This window comes from Mercenaria mercenaria, chromosome 4 (assembly GCF_021730395.1).
Source record: "Mercenaria mercenaria strain notata chromosome 4, MADL_Memer_1, whole genome shotgun sequence".
NCBI classification, from domain to species: domain Eukaryota; kingdom Metazoa; phylum Mollusca; class Bivalvia; order Venerida; family Veneridae; genus Mercenaria; species Mercenaria mercenaria.
Window position 1 is genome coordinate 94,038,785 of NC_069364.1, and position 24,410 is coordinate 94,063,194.

At 35.6% G+C, this 24,410-nt stretch overlaps 2 protein-coding genes and 1 long non-coding RNA gene across 3 annotated transcripts; 1 reads left to right on the forward strand and 2 right to left on the reverse strand.

Annotated features, from left to right (window-relative positions):
- Window positions 1-12,990: 12,990 nt before the first annotated feature.
- LOC128556704 (uncharacterized) lies at window positions 12,991-13,494 on the reverse strand. Its single transcript, XM_053542342.1, has one exon. It carries the CDS (start codon window positions 13,492-13,494, stop codon window positions 12,991-12,993), a length of 504 nt encoding a protein of 167 aa, XP_053398317.1.
- Window positions 13,495-13,532: 38 nt separating this feature from the next.
- LOC128556705 (putative protein TPRXL) lies at window positions 13,533-15,165 on the reverse strand. The gene is made up of 2 exons (XM_053542343.1): window positions 15,146-15,165; window positions 13,533-14,073 (listed from the first exon to the last, which is right to left on the reverse strand). The coding sequence occupies exons 1-2, from the start codon at window positions 15,163-15,165 to the stop codon at window positions 13,533-13,535; spliced, it is 561 nt and encodes a 186-aa protein (XP_053398318.1).
- A 7,997-nt stretch (window positions 15,166-23,162) lies between these two features.
- Window positions 23,163-23,681, forward strand: LOC128556781 (uncharacterized). Its single transcript, XR_008370831.1, has 2 exons — window positions 23,163-23,327; window positions 23,526-23,681. It is a non-coding gene; the product is annotated as an uncharacterized LOC128556781 (long non-coding RNA).
- Window positions 23,682-24,410: the final 729 nt, after the last annotated feature.

The following is a 24,410-nucleotide window of genomic DNA, read 5'->3' on the forward strand; positions in this document are numbered from 1 at the left end:
CCCACGTACACTCGTTCATTTCAAGTTTATACTAGGCTTATTTGATTGCATAAAGTATTTTAGAGGAAGATTTTGTAGATGCTATGGGATAGGGAATAGAGTGATAGAATAACATTTGGAGCGTTAGAGTCCCATTAATGAAATGTCTTTTCAAATAAAACAATTTAGTTATTCCTGTCTTTTCAATTCCTTTTCCAATATTAATATTCATTCTTTTTATCATTTATATTTATTGATGTGTACTTGTGCATATCCAATTAAATTGTAATGCTTGATTTGTATTACACAAAATACGGAAATTTCTCCATCAAAGGCTGGATTCGCAGTGCCATTGTCAAATTATACCGCCATCGGCATAACATGATAACATTTGTTTTAAAGAGTATAACTCCAGCTTTAATTGCACGTGTGTTCAAATGAATTATCATTGTAAACGAGATAGTTTATCGTCTGCAGCCTCATAAAGACTCCTGCAGCTGGTGGTAGCTAAGCGTAACTTAGGTGTTGGTGCAATGTCCAGAAATAGGCTAGCATAAAACGGCCCTTTTAGATAGTGTTTGGTCAAACCCAAAGATTAGGTACGTAGATGTACATCTCGCACATTGGATTTTGTTTAGATCGATTTGATACCGCTTCGAGATGTGGTTAGACGTTTGCCGAGTTACTTAGACAATCTTCCATGACACAGCCTAGCCGCAGTAAAATGGATGACATATTACTGCTAAAGAAATTTGGTTATTAAGGGAATATTTCAATTGAATAATAAAGGTTATTGACCATTACACTAAACAATCCGCACGTAGTGCACGAGAGGAACTTAATACTGCATATGTGTATAACAATTTAAGATTGTTTAATCAATAGTCGGATGGAAACAGCTTTTTTCTGTTGTCTTGGCGCCTTCGACAAGAAGAAACGACAGCTGTAAACTCTCATCTTTTCGTTCTGTCAATGTTGCTTCCCCAACAAAACGAAAATGCAACAATCATTATTCAACAAAACGCAAAGGCGCTTCCAGAATGAAAGAAGATAAAACAAACGAAAAAAAAATTTGAAACGTAAATCTTGTCTTGATTAGAATATCGGCACTACCATGGTATCAAACAATGACATTTTAGTTTTAACATCAAATTTTACTTTATCAAACAAAGCTAACAGTATGTGATAAACATTCAAAGCTTGGTCACAGCATAAGACATACTACCTGTATATACAAACTTTACAGCTAAATAAGTAAAACTGTCAACCTGCTCAATTTTCTCACCATTTATATAAAATTTTACGTTTACAGCACTGGATCTACGTTTTTCAAATACACATAATTATTTTGGTTTTACTTACATTTATTTTCAGACTTCATTTTTCTGAGTACTGGTAGATACTATCTTACTGTGATTGTAAACTTTTAGGGTCAGTAGTGAATACGATATCATCACTAAATAAGCTGATATACATAGATAACAATTCTAAATCCTTCTCAGTTAACGTGTTAAAATCTATACAGTTTAAAATATAATTTACGAACAGAATGAACAGCAGGGGAGATAATGGCTCATCTTGTTTAAGCCAATCGAGACATCAAAAAATCCAGACAACTGCATAGTACTAGATATTTTAACACAGGACTTTTTTCAAACACTTAATCATGTTGGTCATTTTACAGCTTATGCCCGACTGTACGAGTTTGGTCCATAACGTTCCCTGTTCACCGTGTCGAAGGCTCTTTGGTAGTCAATAAGAACGCACCAAACTTTTTTCACATAATTTTTAGAATTATTGTGTGTAATAGGAAAATTACATCAGTCGTAGAACGACCATGACGGAAGCCATATTGTGAATTGTTGAATAAATTATTAGATTCATCGTTGAATACATTCACAAAAGTAATACCTCTATAATTTGAAGGAACATTTTTATCACTTTTTTTTTATAAATTGGAATAATAACTCCCTTTGACCAAGAGTTCGGGTAAACACAATTGTCAAAAATGTGATTAAGTATTGTACAAAGATAGGGTGATATAAAATCACTACAATCTATAAAGAAATCAGCGACATTATTTTCATAATCACAACTTTTATAGAGATTTAACAAAAACAATATTTTTTTTTAATTTCATCAACAGAACTCATCTATATATATAGTATCATCATGTGAAGCAGTAAAGTTGTTGATATCAAATATGGACCAAATTGTTAAGTACTATCTTAAAAGTAACTTTTGCACATTTTGCAGTCTTTTTTCATTTGATTTATTTTTTGTGGAGTTATATCTTCTTAAAGGCCGAGTAAGGCTTAGGTTTGTTCAGACTTTTTCTTCTCTGCTTCTAGTGGAATTTCAATGAATGTCATATGAACGATTAGTACTAACCAATCAATAGATCAAGAGATATGACCCTTGATTTATCAAAAATTACATATCTAACAATGTTTACACACTAGGGCCTTCGTTTCTTTACCAATCGTGAAGTTTCTTTTTATCTTGCAGTCTTTTTGAATTAACAACAATTCTATAATAGATATACATTAATTGTAAGTAGACTTGATCACACTCACTGACTTCCGGAACGCAAAATAGTAGCCTACTGACTGTCACTGAAAAAAGAGACATGTGCGCCTGTGATAAATTAAACTCCGATATATACCGGATACAAGTGATTTGAATGATAAGTATCTTTACTGTATATATTTTGTAACCATGGTCAGTACATTATACATATTATACACTAAATGTGTGCGTACATGCAATAGTTAGCGTATCTGTGCCGTGCGCTCCGTTGATAACCCCTTTCCGACATGCGCAGAAGACCGCTCAAGATCTGTAGACAGCAACGTCGATTTAGCATAAAACTGCTGTTCCTGTCACTTTTCGGGGGTGTTATGGCAGCTTTTCCTTAAAACCTTTCATTTTTGCCACATCGGAATCGAAGGAAAATAAACACAATTTTAAATTCCAACACTTTTACTTTTCGCTATTTTAAATCCAATATTTTATAGCTTTTTCTGACAATTTTACATCCAAAAACTACAACTTTTAAACTGACCAAAAGCATGTTACACAGAACATTTTTATACTGTATTTTCCCGCCAAAACATAAAAAGCATGAAAAGTAAATATCACGAAATTTGAAGTAATACTAAAGAACAAATTTTCCCGCCAAGTGTATAAATTCCCGCCAAAAGACAAAATAGAGTAAGTCGCAGTAAACAACTTACATAACAATTATTTGGAGTAGTACATAGAATAAACACAAAAGGAGAAAAGCAAAGAATCATAACTTTCACTAATCGTGATATTGACGACAGGTGTTTTAACAGGACAGAAAACGTGTGTTATTAGAGAGATTCTCGCGCTCACGTGCTGTTAAAACACCTTTTTATATATGCGCGTTCCATGGCAAAGCGTAAATAAATAACGGCCACAAAATGGATAATTCAAATGGAAACAACGTCAACGTGAAAACAAACTCAGACATTCCTGCGCATTTCATGGAAATTTTATGACGTTGGGGACAATGTATCCATTTACTAGTTTTTACGCATTTTATGCTAGAATAGCGTTAGCGCATTTCATTCCGTGTTATAACATCTTCAGAATCCCTCAGGATACGTTGGTACCCTCGCCCTACTGGGCTCGGGCACCAACCAATACCTCAGGATTTTGCAGGTGTTATAACACGAAAAAGCATGCGTTATCCCTACATTGGTATTGTCTTAGTGCTTCTATATATCTACTTTCCTTGTAAACATCGACTGTATAACTTTATCAAATACTCGCTTTACCCTTTGATACCTAAAGTGAATTTGCCTATAAACCGTTTAAATATCACGTCTCATAAACTACCACACCGAGTTTTTAATAGATATAAAGATTTTCTAGTTACAAAATAAATTATAATTATGATCACTTTCAGTAATTTTAAAAACATGTACAAAATTTGTACTATTATTTCAGCTTTGTCTTATCTATCTAGAAGTAGCATAAATCTGCGAATAGTTGGGTCTCGACTTCGGTTCCCGGGCGAGGCAGATAGTTGGGTCTCGAGTTCGGTTTCCGGGCGAGGCGGATAGTTGGGTCTCGGGTTCGATTCCCGGGCGAGGCGGATAGTTGGGTCTCGAGTTCGGTTCCAGGGCGAGGCTATGATATCCGTGATAGAAGACATGAGGGTGTTAGTGGAGATTGTCGTTATATTTCAAGGATAAAAACATCCGCTATCACCCCATGTGCATTTGGTATTAGCAATGCATGTAGATATATCATTTACATGTATTATCTTTGTATTGCGTAAGTCATTATACACTGACTTGCAGTAGTGTCAAATTCATATTAATTTTGTAGTCTAGACATAATATTTTTTTGGCTGCTCCTTTCGCTCAACAATTACACTATCTCTGTGATTTGCTTAAAGAAGTTATATATATACATTGTTTGAAAATGAATGAATCCATTTCAAATTACTCTGTACTAACAAAGGTTATCATTAGAATGTCAGACATTCGTCGGCATTTTTATGCTTTATCAGCAGTTTTTCTATTTTGTTATCATGCCAGGCTAACGTTACCTTAATTTTTACAAGCACTTTACCATTCAATGCTTTGACCTCACTGTGGGGTAAAACGGCTTTATTACGAACAATGAAAAATGAGAATGGACTATTACATTTATTCTACTTTCTAATCGAAGCGAAGACCCGTAGATTTAGGACTATTATATCACCATTAACAAACAATATGGTATAAACAGGAAAAATCGTAAACATTTTTGTGCATTTTTTTTTTCTCTTTAGAAAATAGATTCGTCAACGCGTTAGCGTAAAAGTGTAAACTACTTATAATAACGGCAATTATTCAAATAGCTATGTAGGTCTTATAGCATTGTCTTGATATAATTAAATTGTCAAAGGATTGACAGCGAGTGTGCTATATTTACTGTCGTTGCTACGGACGCAGTGACTGTTTATTCACAGAAAATCCTGTAAATTACAGTGCATCATGTTGATAAGCCACACATGAGTTAATTAGGTAACATTCAGTTTCTCAGGCTCTGTTAAACCGGGCATCCATTTTCAACAACTTGAACAAATTATTTATTATTTTGAAAACATAAACTTATCTTGCCTTAGAAAAAAATCTAGAGCAGGAAAATTTCAGACCATGTGGCTAAATGTAAATTGGAACTTCCAGAGTAAACAAAAAATTGTAACATAGAAACAAACGTACCCGCCTTGGTACACTTATCACAAGACTTATTGCCTGACAATCACAATTAGATAAATTATACAATTTATGAAGAGGTATGTAGTAGCTTGAAAATACCTGAAGTTTTATAATTTGCGATAATTTTCAAATGTTAATAATTGTATTTAAAAGATGTTGGTTTTTTTATCAAAAACTCTAATTTAATATTTTATCACATTTAAGAGAAGAGAGGCGGGGATGGGGAAAGTGTGTGTGTGTGTGTGTGTGTGTGTGTGTGTGTGTGTGTATGTGTGGAGGGGGTGGGGGCAGTAATTAACAAATTAACAAACACAAATGAAATGCATAACTTTGGGAGACAACATTTATAACCTTACCGGTGAAACATTTTTAAATCCACCAGAGAAATTTAATGCCTGCTTAAAGATGGATATAACTGCAACGCATATCAATGTATTGCAATCGTGTGAGTAATGCTCTGTTTACTTATATAAACAAAACAAGCATAACAGGCTACTGTCTCTTAGTATCAATGTTATCAGGCAAGGCTGATATGGGATCGAAGAGGAGGGGGGGGGGGGGGGGGGGGGGGCGCTCTACCGAACCTATTCCGCCCATTTCTGCCGAGCCTGATAACTCTGATGTCTGTAATTCTTAATTATAACGTTACTCAAATAACCTGCCTAGAACTATACATATTTAATTATCTTATTCCGTAAAAATTGATTGTAGTAGTAGCAGCAACAAAAATGTGAAATTTACAGTAGCTGTAGCAGCAGCAGCAGCAGTTGCAAAAACGTGAAATTTACAGTAGCTGCAGCAGCAGCAGCAGTTGCAAAAACGTGAAATTTACAGTAGCTGTAGCTGCAGCAGCAGATTTAAAAATGTGAAATTTGCAGTAGTTGTAGCAGCAGCAGCAGTTGCAAAAACGTGAAATTTACAGTAGCTGCTGCAGCAGCAGCAGTTGCAAAACCGTGAAATTTACAGTAGCTGCAGCAGCAGCAGCAGTTGTAAAAACGTGAAATTTACAGTGGCTGCAGCAGCAGCAGCAGTTGCAAAAACGTAAAATTTGCAGTGGCTGTAGCAGCCGGAGCAGTTGCAAAAACGTGAAATTTACAGTAGCTGTAGCAGCAGCAGCAGTTGCAAAAACGTGAAATTTACAGTAGCTGTAGCAGGAGCAGCAGTTGCAAATATGTAAAATTTGCAGTAGCTGTAGCAGAAGCAGTTGCAAAAAACGTGAAATTTGCAGTAGCTGTAGCAGGAGCAGAAGTTGCAAATATGTAAAATTTGCAGTAGCTGTAGCAGAAGCAGCAGTTGCAAAAATATGAAATTTGCAGTTGCAGTAACAAGAGGAGCAGTAGCAAAAAGAGAGATTGGCTGTAGCATTATATTAGCAACAACAAATATTTGAAAGTGTCAGTAGCAATGGCATCAGTAGCCCTAGAAATAAAACATGATACTGACAGTATCATTATCAGTAGAAGTAGCAGCAGTAGCAGGGGTAGCAATAGAAGTAGCAGTAGAAGTAGCAGCAGCAGCAGTAGCAGAAACTTAAAACTTGGAAGTAGCTGTAGCAAACACTTGTAACTGGCAGTAGCAGTAGCCGTACAAAAATACTGAAATCGGCTGTAGTGTGTGTGTGTGTGTGTGTGTGTGTGTGTGTGTGTGTGTGTGTGTGTGTGTGAATGTTCGGGTTTAATGTCTTTTCCTACATCAGTCATGTGAGCGACGGGCTGTAGTAGTAGCAGAGGTTGTAATAGAAGCATAAGTAGTAGAGGCAGTAGCCCAGTAGCAGAATCACAAATACAAAATTGACAGTAGCGATAGCACCATTAGCAGGAGCAAAATGTGAAATAGGCAGTAGCAATAGGAGCAGTAGCGGCAAACGTGAAATTGGCAGCTGCAGCGACAGCAGTGACGTTAGGATAAATGTGAAATGTGCAGAAGTAGCAGTAGCAGTAGTAACAGTGGCAACTCTAGTAGTACCAACAGTAGTAGAAACAGCTGTTGAATCTGGAGAAGCAGGCAGCAGTAACGGCAGTAGCAGTAGGATAAACGTAAAATTGGCAGTAGCAATGGAAGCAATAGCAATCGCAGCAGTAGCAGTAGCAGCAGTAAAAGTAGCAGTAGCAGAAACTAGAGATTAATAGTAGCAGTAGCAGAAGCGGTAGCAAAATCGTGAAATGAGCAGAAGCAGTCATAGAAGTAGCAGTAGCGGAAACGTGAAAGGACCATGTATGATAAGGCACAGTTTTAGCCCCCAAATTTTGAAGAAAATGAAATTAAAAATACATCTCAACGTTACGAATTATTTGAAACATAAAGGATTAATCTTGCATTTTTTGAAGTAAAAATGTAACAGTTTTGCGTTAAAAGTCATGATCCATGGTCTAGTTTCATGTCATCAACACAGATTTTGTACATTTTTAGACATTGTCATGCACTTTATCACAAAAATACGATACGAGCGCAGGGGAGAACAATTTTAGTTTTTGGATATGTTTTGAGGATTACAAAAACACGAAGAATGATACATGAGAAAACATTGTTCAAATGTGCGCTCATAGTAAATTTCGAACAAATACTGTATTTTTGTCGGAAAATTTTACTTTAAAAATAGCCACTTGAAGGGACAAAGCTCTTGAGCTTGGCGTAAAGGTAAGAAAAAACAGGCGTGACGTCATGCGGGAAAATTAGCGTTTGTTGTCAAGATGGATTTCTTTTGAAATTATTGGTAAATTAGACAATTTGGCAGTATTTTAAATGTAGATATTACTGTTATAAACAATGCTCTCGATGATATTTAAACAGAGTAAATTGGTCTACGTATATATTCGCCAGTCGGCTCTAATTTTGGTGGATAAGCGAGTGATGGGCAGTAGGTCAATCAGCTGATCAGAATAGAATAGAATAGAATAGAATAGAATATTCTATTAAGCCAATCAAGGGTCATATATAATGACACGTATAAACAGAATTATAAAACATACAGAGAGGACAAAAATATAAATAAGGACATGAAGGCAAATAAAACTCCATTCGTATTCTTACGACACAATTAACATAAGCTTATGACAATGAAAAAAGAAGACAAGAAACAATTACTGAGATTGAAGTAAATTCCACAGTAAACTATGACTTTCATTCATAATGATTGTTGGTGCTACATGATCTGACTAGTAAGCTAGCAAGAGAGTTCTTTTATTATACATATCATGTATATATATAGAAAATATCAATAAAAGCCAGGATCTTCAGAGGACATTAACCATATAAATTTTTGTTCATTATATAACAAAGAAAAGTTTCTATGTGGACCAATCCGTTTCTGGATGATACCTCAAGTACGCTTGAGTCTAGGATCATGAAAGTTGATAGTTAGGTTTGTCGTAGCAAGCAGATGACCCTTATTGATTTTGAGATTAGTAGGTTAAAGGACAAGGTCACAGTGAGCGGATGATAACGCAAGAACGCTTTGGTCTACGATCATGAGAGTTGATAGTTATGTTGGGCTTGACCAGCAAATGACTCCTGTTGATTTTGATTAAGGTCATACCCGGAAGAGTTAAACCGTTTCTGGACGATAACTTGAGAATGCTTAGGCCTAGGATCAGGAAACTTAATAGTGTGGTTGATCATGACCAGCTAATAACCCCTGTTGGTTTGAGGTCAATAGGTCAAAGTCAAGGTCAGACTGACCCAGAACAATAGAACGTTTGTGTAGAGTGACAAAATAATTTCTTAAATGGAACTCTACCATAAAGGTATTGAATGGACTCCATGATCTAAAAGGATCAGAAAATATATCAACACTAATTCCAGTTAAGGGTAACCTTTTTACAGCCGTCACACGGCACTTAAAACTGCTGTTGTGCTAGTTGATAAAATCTGTAAGAAGATCCCTTGGAAACTTAGAATGCAACCAGGCAGAGTAATAGCAGACTCGGTTTAACTGAGTCTATGACATAAAGTGTACTGTTAAGCTGAAGTGGGTACAGCATAAGTATTTAAATTCTACTTGATCTTATTGCGATATACTGTTTGATCCGCCAATTACGTAATACGATTTGCGTTAATTTTTATTTAATTTTGGAAGACCCAGAAAGAAACTATACACTAGATATCATTTTTTAATTACTTCATCAGCAAATAAAACCAAACTCAAAATTTCAAAACTTCGCGTGTCCTAAATTGATTAAATTTACAATGGAAAATATGCTATCATAATTTGTTTGCCGCAAGTTATGACTATTTTTTTCAACTGAAAGGTTCATGTTACAGACCTTAAGGTTATGAAATTATTGCTGTATGTTGTGAAAGGTATTGTCTTATATTCAAAGAGAAATCATGCATAACTTTTCTAACGGAAAAGGTTGATCAAACTGCAAAAACAACAAAGTACAATTTAAATTAAGTTACAGTGGGCACAAAATAATCTTAACATTTATCGTCCCTTTACGGTATATGTTTTGCAGTTTAGAGGGAAAAATATCATTTCTCTGTACATCTGCATTACTCAAAAACTGTTTAACTTGTTGAAATAAAAGAAAAGACAATTTCAAAAGATATCGTTGGGTAAAGTTATGTTACGTTTTGATAATCCATCATATGATCATCACAAATAAACGTTAGTGACATACAAACAAAACATTAAACAAAACTGGATGACATTAAATGTAGAAAGGAATGTGTTGCTTTGTTTTAAATTGAAGTTAAAATTGCTGAAGTTTGCTGAAGGTAAAAATCTATTTACCTAAGTTTTGTTTGAAAAAAAGGATTTTATCATTATTTTTCATCAGAAACAGTCTCCACTTACACATATTTTTCACGCAATTTCGCATCTTGCAGACAATTACATTTGTAGATATTCGTTTGTCATCAGTTTGCAAATCTTAACAAACAGGAAAATAATAAAAGGGCTGCATTCTTTTATAACGAACGTCACGACATTCTCAACTCATCGGTCTTTCCCCGTAAAATGGTTTGGTGTCACTCCTAATTAGGGTTTTAGGGCGCACATTGTATACTAGAATGTAAGTATGCATTACAAATTCCCGATTCAACTCCTTTCCATGTGTATGTTGTATGGATAATAAACTTCCGCTTAAAGGGAACTCTTGTTTGAAACCAATAAGCATGTAATGCACAGCGTGTATGTAAAAAACCAAAACATGTTTCTACACTCATAAACATTTATAATCGGTCACCTATGATTTTCATATATTTTCTTTAAGAATACGCTGAAAATAAAACAATAAAGTATACAATCAATTTATTCAATGTCTTAATAACAATATGGGCAGTTTCATTTTATTAGAACATTTGACAACAGTTTGAATAAAACACCCACACTTTTCAAAGGAGTTTATAAAATATTATGTAATAATAACCATTTTCGCATACCAGAGGTTTACTATGGTTCCCTAGCTGAACCTCTGGTATATTTCGCCGATATTTTAGTTATGTTACATTACAGGTAAAAGGTTATAAATCTATTTATTCATATTTAGCAATACTTTACTTAGATACTGTTTGATCATGAATTCGGCGTGATTGGCTGAAACCACTCCCGGTAGTAATTGCGCATGCTCACCAAGTAAATGAAATGAATAAATCTGAGGTTCGATTTCGGACTGTGACGAACCTCTGATTTATTTCAGTGAAAAATAGCAGACTTGGTTTAGTTGAATTTGTTCATGAGAGGTAATGAAGTGTGAAACACATCTCACGCTAAGACCACAACCGCAACCCTACACTAGAACCGGCTAGTTAAACTTCTGGCTATTTCGCCGATATTATTTTATCAGCGTGAAGTTGGCAGTACAGCAGTAGCAGCAGTAGGAGCAGTTAACTGCTGTAACTGCTGGCAGTAGTAGCAGGTAACTGCTGCTACTGTTGTACTGCCAACTTCACGCCGATGATATTTTTAGTTTTGTTACACGACAGGTAAAAGGTTTCAGCCAATCAGCGACGTTTCGCGATAAATCATCGCGAATCAGTCAAAATCGATCATGTAAAGCTTGACTAATAAGGAACATTATAATTTCCTGATATATCCGATTACAGAAATAAATCTATATTAATCACAATCATGCAATATCGTCTTTATTCATTTTAGCAAGTACATTTCTTAGATACTGTTTGAGCATTAAATGGGCGTGATTGGCTGAAACCACTCCCGGTAGTAATTGCGCATGCTCAGCAAATAAATGAATGAAAGAAATCTAAAGTTCGATTTGATGTGACTCATTTCCAAACTCTCCAGTGCACCATGGAAAATATAATTTTAAAGTGTTTGTAAAACCTGTATTTCGAAGCTGACAATTGCACTTTCAAAGTCATTACAGGATCCCTCTTCGTCATTTTGTCTTACATTTTGACGTGTTGTTACCAATGAAACATCAAAGGAAAACAAAAAACCCTAGACCATTGGTGAAGTGGTAAAAACAGTTTGGTACCAAAATACCAACTTTTCTACTTCGGAGCAATCGACTTCGGTCTCAACTGTTGACTTTCCGAATTAAATCAGACCCTATATTTAACCAAGTTTATATATAGTAACGTCACGTTACATTGTATGTACACTGATGAGCCGATAGGCGAAACTAGTTTGTATTTTTATAATTAAATACTGTTGGAAAGGCATGTGAAGTCATTTTATTTATTTGATTATATATTAGGTTACATCATTAATATACTTTACTTTTGGAATTGACAGACGGATTGAGTGACAGACAGACAGATAGACAGACAGACAAAGGGCAAACCAGAAGTCACCTCTGATGAAACACTGACATAGAACACCACATGTAGAGGTAACTAAAGAATTATATGATGAAAAGGGCAAAGAAATTGAGCTCAGACCCGTCATTTATGTAAAATTATATTCATGGACATTCCGTTACCATGGTAACGAGTCGTTTAATGTATTATAATTTGGATTATTCAAGTGGTAATTGAAAATAGAAGAAATATAAAACGGTTCAAACCACTCTACATGTCTTAATTTCGAAAAAAAAAATCAAAGAAAACCATGTTTTCCATTACAAATGAATGATTTGAGTAGGGAAGAGTTATCTCCCTTAATTCCTGCACTATTTCAAATGTTATACAGCAGTTTTCTAATTTTATAAAGAATTGTACACTATGGTAATGATTATTTATCGTGACAATTTTTACTTCCGGTAAACAAAATCTCCACTTTTTTATTTTCTTTACGTATACCCCCTAATCAAGCAAATATTTACAAACACACAGACACGTATAGATAAATTATTATTTTATGAATTTAATGCAGTATTTGAGAAATTTGGCAACTGAAATGAGAAAATACATACATTTGCCAAGTTAATGATACGTATTTAAACGAAATTGGAATAGGAGCCCAAAACACCCGTTGTCATACATGGTCCTTTGCAGCAACAGTACCATTAGCAAAACCGTGAAATGGCAGTAGAAGTAACAGTAGCAGAAACGTGAGAAGGGCAGCAGCGATAGCAGTAGCAGTAGAAGAAACGGAAATTTGAGTATAGCAGTAGCAGCAACAGCAGCAGCAGTAGTAAAAAGGTGAAATTGGGACTTAGCAGTAGCAGCGGTACCAGTAGCAAAATCGTTAAACGGGCAGTAACAATAGCAGTAGTAGCAGTGGCATAAACCTAAAATGTAGAGTAGCAGAAGCAAAATTATTAGAAAATGTGAAACTAGAAGTAGCAGTAGCAGAAGCAAAATGTGAAACTGACAGTATCAGTTGCAGAAGTAACAGTAATGCATTTTACTACTGATAGTGCTGCTATTTCTACTGCCAGTTCCATGATATTTGTACAGCGACTGCTGCTACTTTTGCTACTGCTACGGCTACTATGGAAGCTGCCACTGCTGCAATAACTGCTTCGGCGCAGCTGCTATAACTTCTGCTGCTGCCTGATGCTACTGCTACTACTGAAGCTGCTGCTGCTGCAACCTCTGCTACTGCTACTTGTGCTATTGTTATTGCTGCCTCTGCTATTGCTGCTTCGGCTACTGCTACTACTGTTTCTTGTGTATCTGCTATTGCTGCCTGTGCTACTGCTACTACCACTACTACTACTACTACTGCTATTGCTAGTGCTACAACTGCTACTGTTACTGCTGCTACTGATAATGTTGATAGTGCAACTGCTACTGCTGCTAGAGCTTCTGCCACTACTGCTACTGTAACTGCTGCTTCTGGTACAAGTACTACTGCTTCTGCTACTGCAACTGCTACTATTGTTACTGCTACGGCTGCAACTGCTACTGCTACTTGTGATATAGCTTCCATTGCTACTGCTACTTCTGCTGCTATTTCTGCAACTGTTGCTACTGCATATACCGCGACTGCTTTATTTCGTCTGGTACTGCTGCTTCTGCTACCACTATAACGGTGCTGCTACAGTTGCTCCTACCGCCTGTGCAGCTGATACTTCTGCCCCTCCTTCCGCTGCTACTTCTACTGCTGTTACTGCTACTGCTGCTCCATGCTACTGCTACAACTGCTATTTGTGCTACTGCTGCCACTACTACTACTATTACTACTGCTACTGTTATTGCTGCTTTTGCTTCTGTTATTGCTGACATGATACTGCTACAACTGCTACTGATGACACCACTACTACTATGAATACTGCTACTGTTACTGTTACTGCTGATACTGTTACTTGTGCTACTACTGTTACTACTACAACTGCTACTGTTTCTACTTGTACTACTGCTATTGTTACCTCTGCTTCTGCTACTACTGCTACTGGTACGTCTACTACTGCTACCGCTACTTTTACTGCTATAGCTGTGTCTGCCACTGCTACTGGTTCTGCTGCTACCGCTGCTACTGATATGACTTCTACTGCTATTGCCCCTACTGCTACTCGGTTTTCACGTTTTTACTACAGCTGCTGCTACTGCTGCTCATGCTGTTTCTACTGATGCTACTGCTACTGTCTATTTCACGTTTTTGCCACTGCAGCTACTGCTGCTACATATACTGCTTCTACTGCTGCTACATTTACTGCTTCTACTTATGCTGCTGGTGATGGTACTGCTACTACTGTTACTGCTGCTACTCTTGTGCTACTAATTGTGCTTCTTCTACTGCTACTATTATTGCTACTGCTACTGGGACGGCTGCTACTGCTACTGCCAACTTAACGCTTGTGCCACTGCTGCCACTGCCAACTTCATATTTATATTTTAATTGTCTTACTATAGAACAACTGAGCTGGAAAAAATATTTGTCTTAACGAATTGTGAAGGATCATGCATTTTATGCTTTTTAATAATTCCAAGCCTCCTCATTCGTCCATTGCATTTGCAGCTGCTGCATGTTTCCAACTTTTTTGCAAACTGTGATAAACTATATTACACATCACAGAAGGTAAAACTATTCGTATGTTTGTTTTGGTTTTAGCGTCTTTTTCCAATAGTATTTTCTTCATATAACGGCGGGCAGTAAACCAAACCAAAGTGCCTTGATTCTGTTTTGTGTAACTAGTAGCTTTAATTGAGAAAACATTTGCAAGAGAAAACGTTAATTATCTGGCTTGTAATGAAACTAGAGCATTCTTTTCTAACAGTGCATTTCAGAGATACAACCTATGGAGGTGTGTTCAGGTTTGTGAAGCTCTGAAGTTTCTACTAGATAATATATTTATCAAATTTGGCAATAAAACTTACAGACAAGTAATTGGTATCCCGATGGGAACCAACTGCCCCCCCCCCCCCCCCCCCCGCCCCACGTTCATTGCTGATTTATTCTAATATTGTTATGAACGAGATTTCATGCTCAGTTTATCCACTGAGACACAATTTGAAATTATTGAAGCTTTTAATGGAACTTCAAGGTATTTTGATGATATTTAAAATATGGACAACCAATATTTTTCAGAAATGGTGAAATACATTTACCCTAAAGAGTTACAGCTTAACAAGGCTAATACTTCAGATTCAGAAGCGCCATTTTTGGATTTAAATTTAACAATTGTGAATAATAATCTAGAAACGAAAATATATGATAAAAGGGACGATTTTAATTTTGAAATTGTCAACTTTCCCCATCTTGATGGAGATGTCCCTCGAGCAACATCATACGGTATCTATATTTCACAACTTATTCGTTTTGCAAGAGATTGCTCAAAGATAGATGATTTAAATGACAGAAATCTTCATATCACCAAGAAATTGTAACAACAGGGTTACCGTTATCATAAGCTACGGAAAGCTTTTAGTAATTTTTACTACAGATTGTCGGAACTGTTAGAAAAATACAATACGAACCTTAAAACACTTTTAAAACTTAGATTTACAGACCCAGAATACTATGGAGATGTAGTGTATAAAATTCGGAAAATTAAACATAGCCCTTATTTTAATCAAATATTTGTAAAGTTGGTTAAAAAGTTTATCAAAAGAGGATACGATGCGAAAATCTTGAAGCACAGTGCATGTTAAGTGATTGACACCTCCACAGTTAATTGCTACGCTTTCCTATTTGATGGTGCGATGACTAATAAAGTGTAGGACTCGTGAGTCTATAACGGTGCTCTACTGTTTTCTTATGGTTGCTTGTTCGTTTTTCAATGTTATTCAGTTGATCGTAGTTGTGTGTTTATCTTTGGTACATGATTGTCTGCGCTATTGTGGTTTACGTGGTAGTGCGGCTGTTGTTAAAGAACATGGCATTCCCTTATATATTCGTCCTTGTTCAATTTTCCCCGTCGGGGCCCCCATCCCCGGCCCCATACCATTTCCTTCCCCTTCATCTATATTTAGTACAAATTAATATGTACTTGTTGGATGTTTGAAGCAACCCGTCTGAAATATTTTTTCATTGCAGCTTCTTTTTGTTGTGGGCCTACTATGCAATTTATGCGTGGCTCTGGGGCTGTGTTTTTGGTGCTCTGTGCTTCCGAGAAATCTACCCTTACCTATTATCTTTTGTTTTTGTTGGATTTAACGTCACACCGACACAATGACAGGTAATTTGGCGACTTTTCAGCTTTTGGTGGAGGAGGAAGACCCCGGGTGTCCCTCCGTGCATAATTTCAACATTGGCTGGCACCTGGGTAGAACCACTGACCTTCCATAAACCAGATGGATGGCTTCTGTACATAAAGAATTAAACACCCTGGGCGAGACTCGAACCAACATGCGTGAGGGGCAAGTTATTCCAAGTGAGCAACCTACTCACACGGCCACGGAGGTCCCTTCCTGGATTCTATACCAGTACTTACCTGTTCTCCACAAGTCGCTGTCAACTTCTCCACATGATGCAGAAGTGGAGGACGAAATGACTCACGACACAATGTCTATTATCATAACCGTCACGGAGAACATATGCCTCGCCATGGCCCCGTGATCGATAGATTTGTGCTCTCCCTACGGAGCTTAGCGGGCTGACATATGTAACTGTGAATCACATTTAAAACTACATTGTAAATAAACACTATTGAAAATTATGCGTCTGAAAGCTTCCTAAGGCTTTTAATCTTAAGTATTTTTAAGACAATACATTTTCAAAAGTTTGTTAATGTGTTTTGATATTTAAGTGCATTATAGTTCATCATCATGAATTCATACCAAGTTGAAAATTAATAATGGAACCATTTCTAGTCCCTTATTGCAAGCCACTCGACATCTTTAACAATAAATGTTTAAGGGGAATATACTCTTTCAGTTTTGGAATGTGGCCTTCCTTGACCACCATATCTTTTCATATGCACTAGTTTGTAAACAAACTAAATACTGTGTTTTAGCTTACATATGCAAAATGAAATTAAAGACGGTGAACTTATTTCCCTTTTTCTTTAAATTAGAATCTGTAGGATATTGATAAATGTTTGGACAAGGTAAAGCGCTACTATTTTCGCACAAAAATATTAATTATTGACTTTGAATAATAAATCGTATGTAATTCAACCATAACTTTCTTGTTAATGTTTTTAAATTTTTATTTTAATGAGAAATCCTTTGTGTACTAATAACAGTTGAAACAGAATCCATTTCATGTACCAAAACTTTGTACTTTTTTGCAGCTAAATTTCATCATACCCCGCCCACTTTTTCTAATTTCAAAGTCTGCGTCCCCTTAAGATATCAAATAACCCAATTATAAATCATATAAAATTTGAATCGTTTTATTGATATCTTTATATGATTATAACGAAAGAAAAAAAACTAATGTTGTCACAATTACTTTGTGATTTCCATAAATGAATTGCCGTCATAAATTGAATTTAAGGTATCCTAAAACAGCGAATGTGCTACCTCGTGCGCATGTTAAAATGTTAGAATAGTGAAAAGAAGAGAATCTCTGTCTTCAATAATATTTAGCTAAAATGTTGTCTTGTATGTGCTTCTTTAAACCACGATCTAACCTGTGATCCCCCGAATTTCCATACAAGGTAGTAATTATGCAACATGTTGGACTGCTTCATAAACTGAGATACATTTTTTAAAATTAAATACCGTAACTGACGCCAAGAGACAACAAATAACTAAATACATTAAATATTATGTCGGATAAGACAACATCGATGTTTACTGAACGGTGTGATTTTTGTATAATAACCGCCTACTGAGAACAAACAACACTTACATGGCTGCAAATATAATTTATATCTAACAGCAAGGAGAACTTCAATAATTACGAAACAAGAAAATGATGCATACACACTCTTCAGACATGTGTTCTTTGATCTGACCCTGACACACTTGGAATCAGAACAAATTTAATTAATGTTCTATCGGTTGTTAATCGCACAATCATTGTGACAATGTTTTCACCGAAAAGTGAGAACGGTTGTAAATAAAAATATGTTTGTTAGACGACCAAAACGTAAACGTTATTAATCAGAAAAGGCAAACCTAATATAATAAAAGTAAACTCAACAAAGTTTGTAACTCAAGTACATTGGTACACAACAAAAGCGTACAAGTGTACGTTAACGTTAATAAGACGATATCTTCAAGGTCTAATGAGGAAAAACTTTTAACTCCTTGTTCGGCTATCAGAATATATTTATAATGACATTATTGAATAGAATAACATAAATGGCCAAGGACATAATCATGATCCTCGACTAATATAAAATACAAAGTACAAACATATTCATACAGAAAAAGACTAAGAAAAGTCAGAATGTTTAAAATAAAGTAAAAACAAACACAAAACACGTCATAAAAATTTGGTAGTACTTAGTTTTTAACGGAAGTAATAGTTACAGAATAGAATATCAACTAATACTATAATCAAAACCCTATATACACTCGTGTTTTAGAAAACAACAAGAAAAGGTACGATTGTGTTTGCTTGCCATAATTTAGGTCAGTTTTCTAAAGGCGGAACAGACGGTGGACTCATTAGGAAAAGGGTATTAATCAACATCAATGAACATTATTTGGTCACGTGACAATTTGTTTTAATTTCGCCGATATTTCCTTTTACATGGCAAAATTAGGGCATGGCAAGAATTTTATGATCTATCCATACCTGTTTCCAAATTTTCTTTTCAATCAGGAAAGAAGATGCAATAATTGGTATATTTAAATAGACAGGATATTTTGAGAGTGAGTTTCCTAAATAGTCCATATAATGTTAGATGCGTTATACTGAATTTTTAACCATAAAACCTTCCATACCTACTACAAAAAACATAACATATTAAATGAGTTTCGTTTTGGGGGAAATCCCTATTGTAGCGGCGCCCAACTAGCATTTTCTTCAGCATAGGAAAGATAAAATAATCACAGGGACTAAGGTCGGGCGAATATGAAGGGTGCGGCAATTTGCTTGTTCTGCTGGTCTTGTTAACTTGAAATCCAGTCTTTTTACCTATGTCGTGGAAATATTTTGGGAGCAAGTTATGCAGACTTTGTTAATATTTCTTAAATGCTTTTGTCGATGTAACTCTAAAATGGTGTATTTTTTTTACGGCCTAACAATATAGTTTATTAAGATGTTTTAATAAAACTTATCCATTCCTTTTGACAAAGCATGTGGAAAAAAACTGCAAATATTAGCCTTTTGAAAATTATAATGCAATGAAAAATATCTCCAGCGCTATATGCATATTTTGGCATTACAGAATCAGCAACTAACTAAATAATAACTACTCACCGGATTCAAGGAGATGTCACGGTATATTGGTTAGTATTTGCAGGTAACTGAGGTTCAAGTTCCTGCAAAAAGCAAGACGTGATAGCAAATTTATATCAAAGTCTTTCATTTTGGTTATCAAACTCTATGCTAGTTTCAGTGGTCGTTGGTTTGAGTCACTCATGGTATAAGGTATACTACATGCACTGCACATATTTGTCCTAATGATTGCCAATGGCCACTTTAGATATTCCTTCAAAATATGCAGCGACTTTTGGAAGATTGCAGTTCACATTCAGCACGTGACATTGGATTATTTATACATATAAAGGACAATAATTAATAAATCGAGTCTCATCAGACTCTCGGTAGCCTAGTGGTAAAGCACCCGCTTCGATCCCCGGCCGCGTCATATCAAAGACGTAAACAAAGGTACTAGTAGCTTCCTCGTTTGGCGCTCAGCATTAGGACTGGTCAGCCCGGTGTCAGTATAATGTGACTGGGTGGCGTATCATGTCACGTATCTACGGCGTGATATTCCAGTGAGGCAGCACTATAAAACTGGGCATTGTGCTCACTGCTACAAGCAGACACCGTCGTTTATATGACTGAAAAATTGTTGAAAAAGAACACACCCACACGCACACTCGTCAGACTCTCGTAAATTAGATCACATTGGTGCTTACATGGATATAAATACATAGTTGTCTATGGATCTCAAACAATTTGAACACACAGTACTTCGAAGTCTTACATACCAAAGCGAAATTTATTTCATTAACTGAAAAACGTTCACTGCCAGTTTCTACGATACGTTAAGAAATTAAGAAAAGGTACACCTATATACATGCTATTCGCAGAACTTGGTAGATATCCTAACGACATTACAATAAAAACAAGAATGGTAGTTTTTTTTTGTGAACGGAGGTAGTAAAGATAAACTTTCCAATAAGATATACTAGCTTATGTTAAACTTACCTATGGCATGTCAAACGTTGCTAAATTATATATGTATGTTATTATTATTGTATGTTTGTTATTGTTATTCAATGTCGTGTCATTCATATTCTAAAATTTGCTATTGTTATTGTATAAGTCGTTATTCTTATGGTATGTTCGTTATTCTTATGGTAAAAGATATTATTTTTATTCTATGTTTCGTTATTATTATTGTATCTTTGATATTGTTATTCAATGTCGTGTCATTCATATTCTAAGTCTTACCATTGTTAGTGTATATGTCGTTATTCTAATTGTATGTTCGATATTCTTATGGTAAGTCATTACTGTTATTCTATATTTAAGAAATAATCAATCTGTTCCTATATTTTATCAGTTAATAAAATATGGGCAGGAGTTTGGATGCGTAATAATTAAATCACGAGTGCGTAGCACGAGTGATTTAAATATTCGCATCCAAACGACTGCCCATGTTTTATTAATTGATAAAATTTTTGGAACAGATTTATTATTTCGATTCTAACAACGCAAATAATTCGCATTTTACGGTACTACATTTTCAGCGTAATATGTCATTCGGGTCATATGATGTTACAATTTACCCCCTATGGTTAGAAAGTGTTGCATAGCCAATGGAACGTATAGATATTTGTTTCTTTTTTATTAGAATTTTGAGAAGTATTCATAAATTAGTAATCTAACAGCTCGCAAACTAATTATGAACAGAATAATCCAATTAGGCGAGTGTTACGAGTGACGAGCTTAACTTTTATATGTCACAACATTATGACGTCATACTTTATGTCATATATTTATGACGTCACCGCTGTATCATAATTGAGCTAATTGAATTCGCTCGTAGAGATCAGAACGTGTTTTACGGACCTACACATAAGTCAGTATGACTTTTTATTATATTTATGTTTTTGAAATGCTGTTTCCAATCGTTTGGCCCTGAAATAATTCGTATGTAATGGAACTGAAGTAGAATCTCTTATGTTACAATCACATATAGCAATTGCTGCGGATCGTGTTAGAATTCGTTAGTGTTATTGTATCTTTGATATTGTTATTCAATCTCTTGTCATTCATATTCTAAGTGTTACCATTGATATTCTATATGTCGTTATTCTTATTGTATGTTCGATATTCTTATTGTAAAAGACGTTATTGTTGTTGTATATTCATTATTGTATTTGTAAGCTTGATATTCTTATTGTATGTGCGATTTCCCGCGATGTAAATAGCACAGCGACGCTATACAAATACAATCACATAACATAGAATAAGAATAACACGTTTTGTAAATAGAATCGTCAGATTTTGAACAACAATGATGACTTTTACCATAAAAACAAAGAAAAATATCAAACAGGGAACGCCACGCACCAAAAGCGCAGCCTCCCCAAAACGAACCCCCAGCACGCAAACGCGCGCACCACACACACACACACACACACACACACACACACACACACCCAAAGCCCACACACCAGGACAAAACGAACAACACACACACACACACTCAAAGCCAACACACAAGGACAAGACGAACAATAAGCATACACACACGCGCGCACACAAAGTCAACACACAAGGACAAAACGACCAAAAAAAGGAACACAGTGGGGCACCGCCTTGGAACGGCCAGTGGCAAAAACACCACCGGGGAGCTTAAACCGGTTTATGGTGCGCACCCAACCTCACTCTTACCCCCACCATGTTCCAAAGACATGGGACAGTGTAAATAAAAGTAATCCCCTCCAGGTGAATCTCTAACACACGTAATGGAAACAACAAGGCATGGCATGTAAAACATAAAAATGCTCGTGTTTAAATATATAAAAAGCAAACCTTAAGAACCAAAAACGTATGTACTCAATGCCTTTTCAGAGGACAGAGCAACAAGAGAAACACCCTTAAGGGCCCGACGAAACAGGCCAGAAGACAAATATCAAAACAGTTCAGTCCTGGTAGGATTTAAAAACTGCTCATCATAGAGTCCTCTCCCTCTTCCGTCAGACGCAATCAAAGAGGGAAGCGTAGTGTCCAACTGTAAACGGGTTGAACACTAAACATAAGAATATCGAACATACAATAAGAATAACGATATATACAATAACAATGGTAATACTTAGAATATGAATGACACGACATTGAATAGCAATATCAAAGATACAATAAGAATAACGAAATATAGAATAACAATAATGACTTTAACCATAAGAATATCGAACATACAATAAGAATAACGGCATATACAGGAACAATGGTAAGACTTAGAATATGAATGACACGAAATTGAATAACAATATCAAAGAAACAATAACAATAACGAAATACAGATAACAATAATGACTTTTAGAATATGAATGACAAGACATTGAATAATAATAACAAACATACAATAATAATAACATACATATATGTAGCAGTGCCATTATTTTGATATATATTTAATATGTTGTTTTTAATCTGTATAGTGTCTTTAAACATTCACAGCTGACAAATTAGACATGGGTCTTTAATGTAATTGAAATGTGTTCAGCATTTCCATGCTTTTTTCATGCATAGTTATTTTTAGACTTGTTTACTTGGTTAATCAGCCAATCATATTGTCGCATTGGTTGAAATGTGTGGTCACATGACTAGTAGTTCTGTGCAGAACATATTGATGACAGCTATAGTGACATGTACTTTTGGGAGCTGTCATATGTTTTACTGGGTTTTAAGATTTGTTTTTGTTTGGATTCAGGTATTTATTTCTTTGGTTTGCAGTTTATTATTGCTTTGCCTAGATTGATTTGATTAAGTGCTGTTTCTTGAATAGCGGATTTATTCATCCTGTGCGCATTCTTCAGTCATTCTTGAATTGGCGCTTTTTTTTTGTAATGGCTGATCTACGAACTGCCGCTCCATTCTTTTAACACTTTGCATGAATATTCTGATCTTAATCTTACAGCACAGTTATACAGTTATTACCAGTACACAGAGAACAGAGTATGTTTGTGTGAGGATAGTTGTCAGAATGTAGGAATCAGAGGGGTACTTGTGTTACACATAAGGTATGTCATGTTATGTTTTGTGTTTCTTATATACATGTTATACATGTACGTAAATATGAAATATATTTAAAATGTGATAAAGTATGTTTTAATAGTATGTTAGATGTCATAATTATTGATATCTTTTGTCTGTATGATATCAGCATGATATCCTTTGATATCATTCATTTATTTATGATGCTTACATGTATTTTTTAGACCCAACACTCTATTACAGTGTTTTCAAGTGTATTCCATATCCAAGAGAATGATGTATTGTTTGTACTATTGTATGATGGACAGAAAAGTAAATAAACATCTAGTAAACTACCACTGAGTTCAGTCGTGTGGCTCTGCTAGATTGGCGCCCAACGTGGGGCATACCAATAAGAGTGACAAAGAAGAAAACAATAAGAAAGATGATAGTAATGTAAAGCCTATTCCTAAGCCTAGGAAAAGACTATCAAAAGAAGCAGCTGCTGAAAGAGATAAAGTGATTGAGATAACAGAAAAAGCCAGTACTGGTAGAACAGAAACAGACAGTGAGTCTGAAGACTCAGATATTGAGTTTGTGTCATCCACAAATCATGGTAGGGACGCCTACATGTCTGTAAAGAAAGTTGAAGATGTTGTAGAAATGGTGAAAATAGAACAAAGTGCAACAGATGATACCACCACTGTTGTAGGAGAATCAGAAGATGTCATTGATCATTTAGAAATAGAGGATGCTAGTGGTCAGACAGACAACATAGCAACAGGTGTGATTCGAGCAGAAGATGAAGAGACAGAAAGAAATCGATTAGATAAAGCGGAAGGAGGAACAGACATAGAAGTACATAAGCCAGAAGACGGGAATACTGACACTAAACAAGCAAAGAAACAAAAACAGAAACAGAAAATTGACTTAAAGAAACCACCAAAGCCACCTCCAAGAAGACCTCAAAGAACACCCAAAAAGCCTGAATGGATGAAAGACTATCACATGAATCAGATCATTTGTAGAACTCTTGATAATAGAACAGATGCTTTAAACCAACTATTCGAATCAGGGATTTTAAATACTGTCAGTACAGATATAGCAAACAGATTATGGGAAGCAGTGAT

What these genes read in the sequence shown, in the direction of transcription:
- LOC128556704 (XM_053542342.1), bottom strand. Translation starts at nt 13,494, where the DNA reads ATGGAAGCTATATCACAAGTAGCAGTAGCAGTTGCAGCCGTAGCAGTA.
- LOC128556705 (XM_053542343.1), bottom strand. Translation starts at nt 15,165, where the DNA reads ATGGCGCTTCTGAATCTGAA. An exon ending in ATGGCGCTTCTGAATCTGAA is followed by an intron (nt 14,074 to 15,145) that starts GTATTAGCCTTG and finishes AAAACCGAGTAG; the next exon opens with CAGTAGGGGCAATAGCAGTA.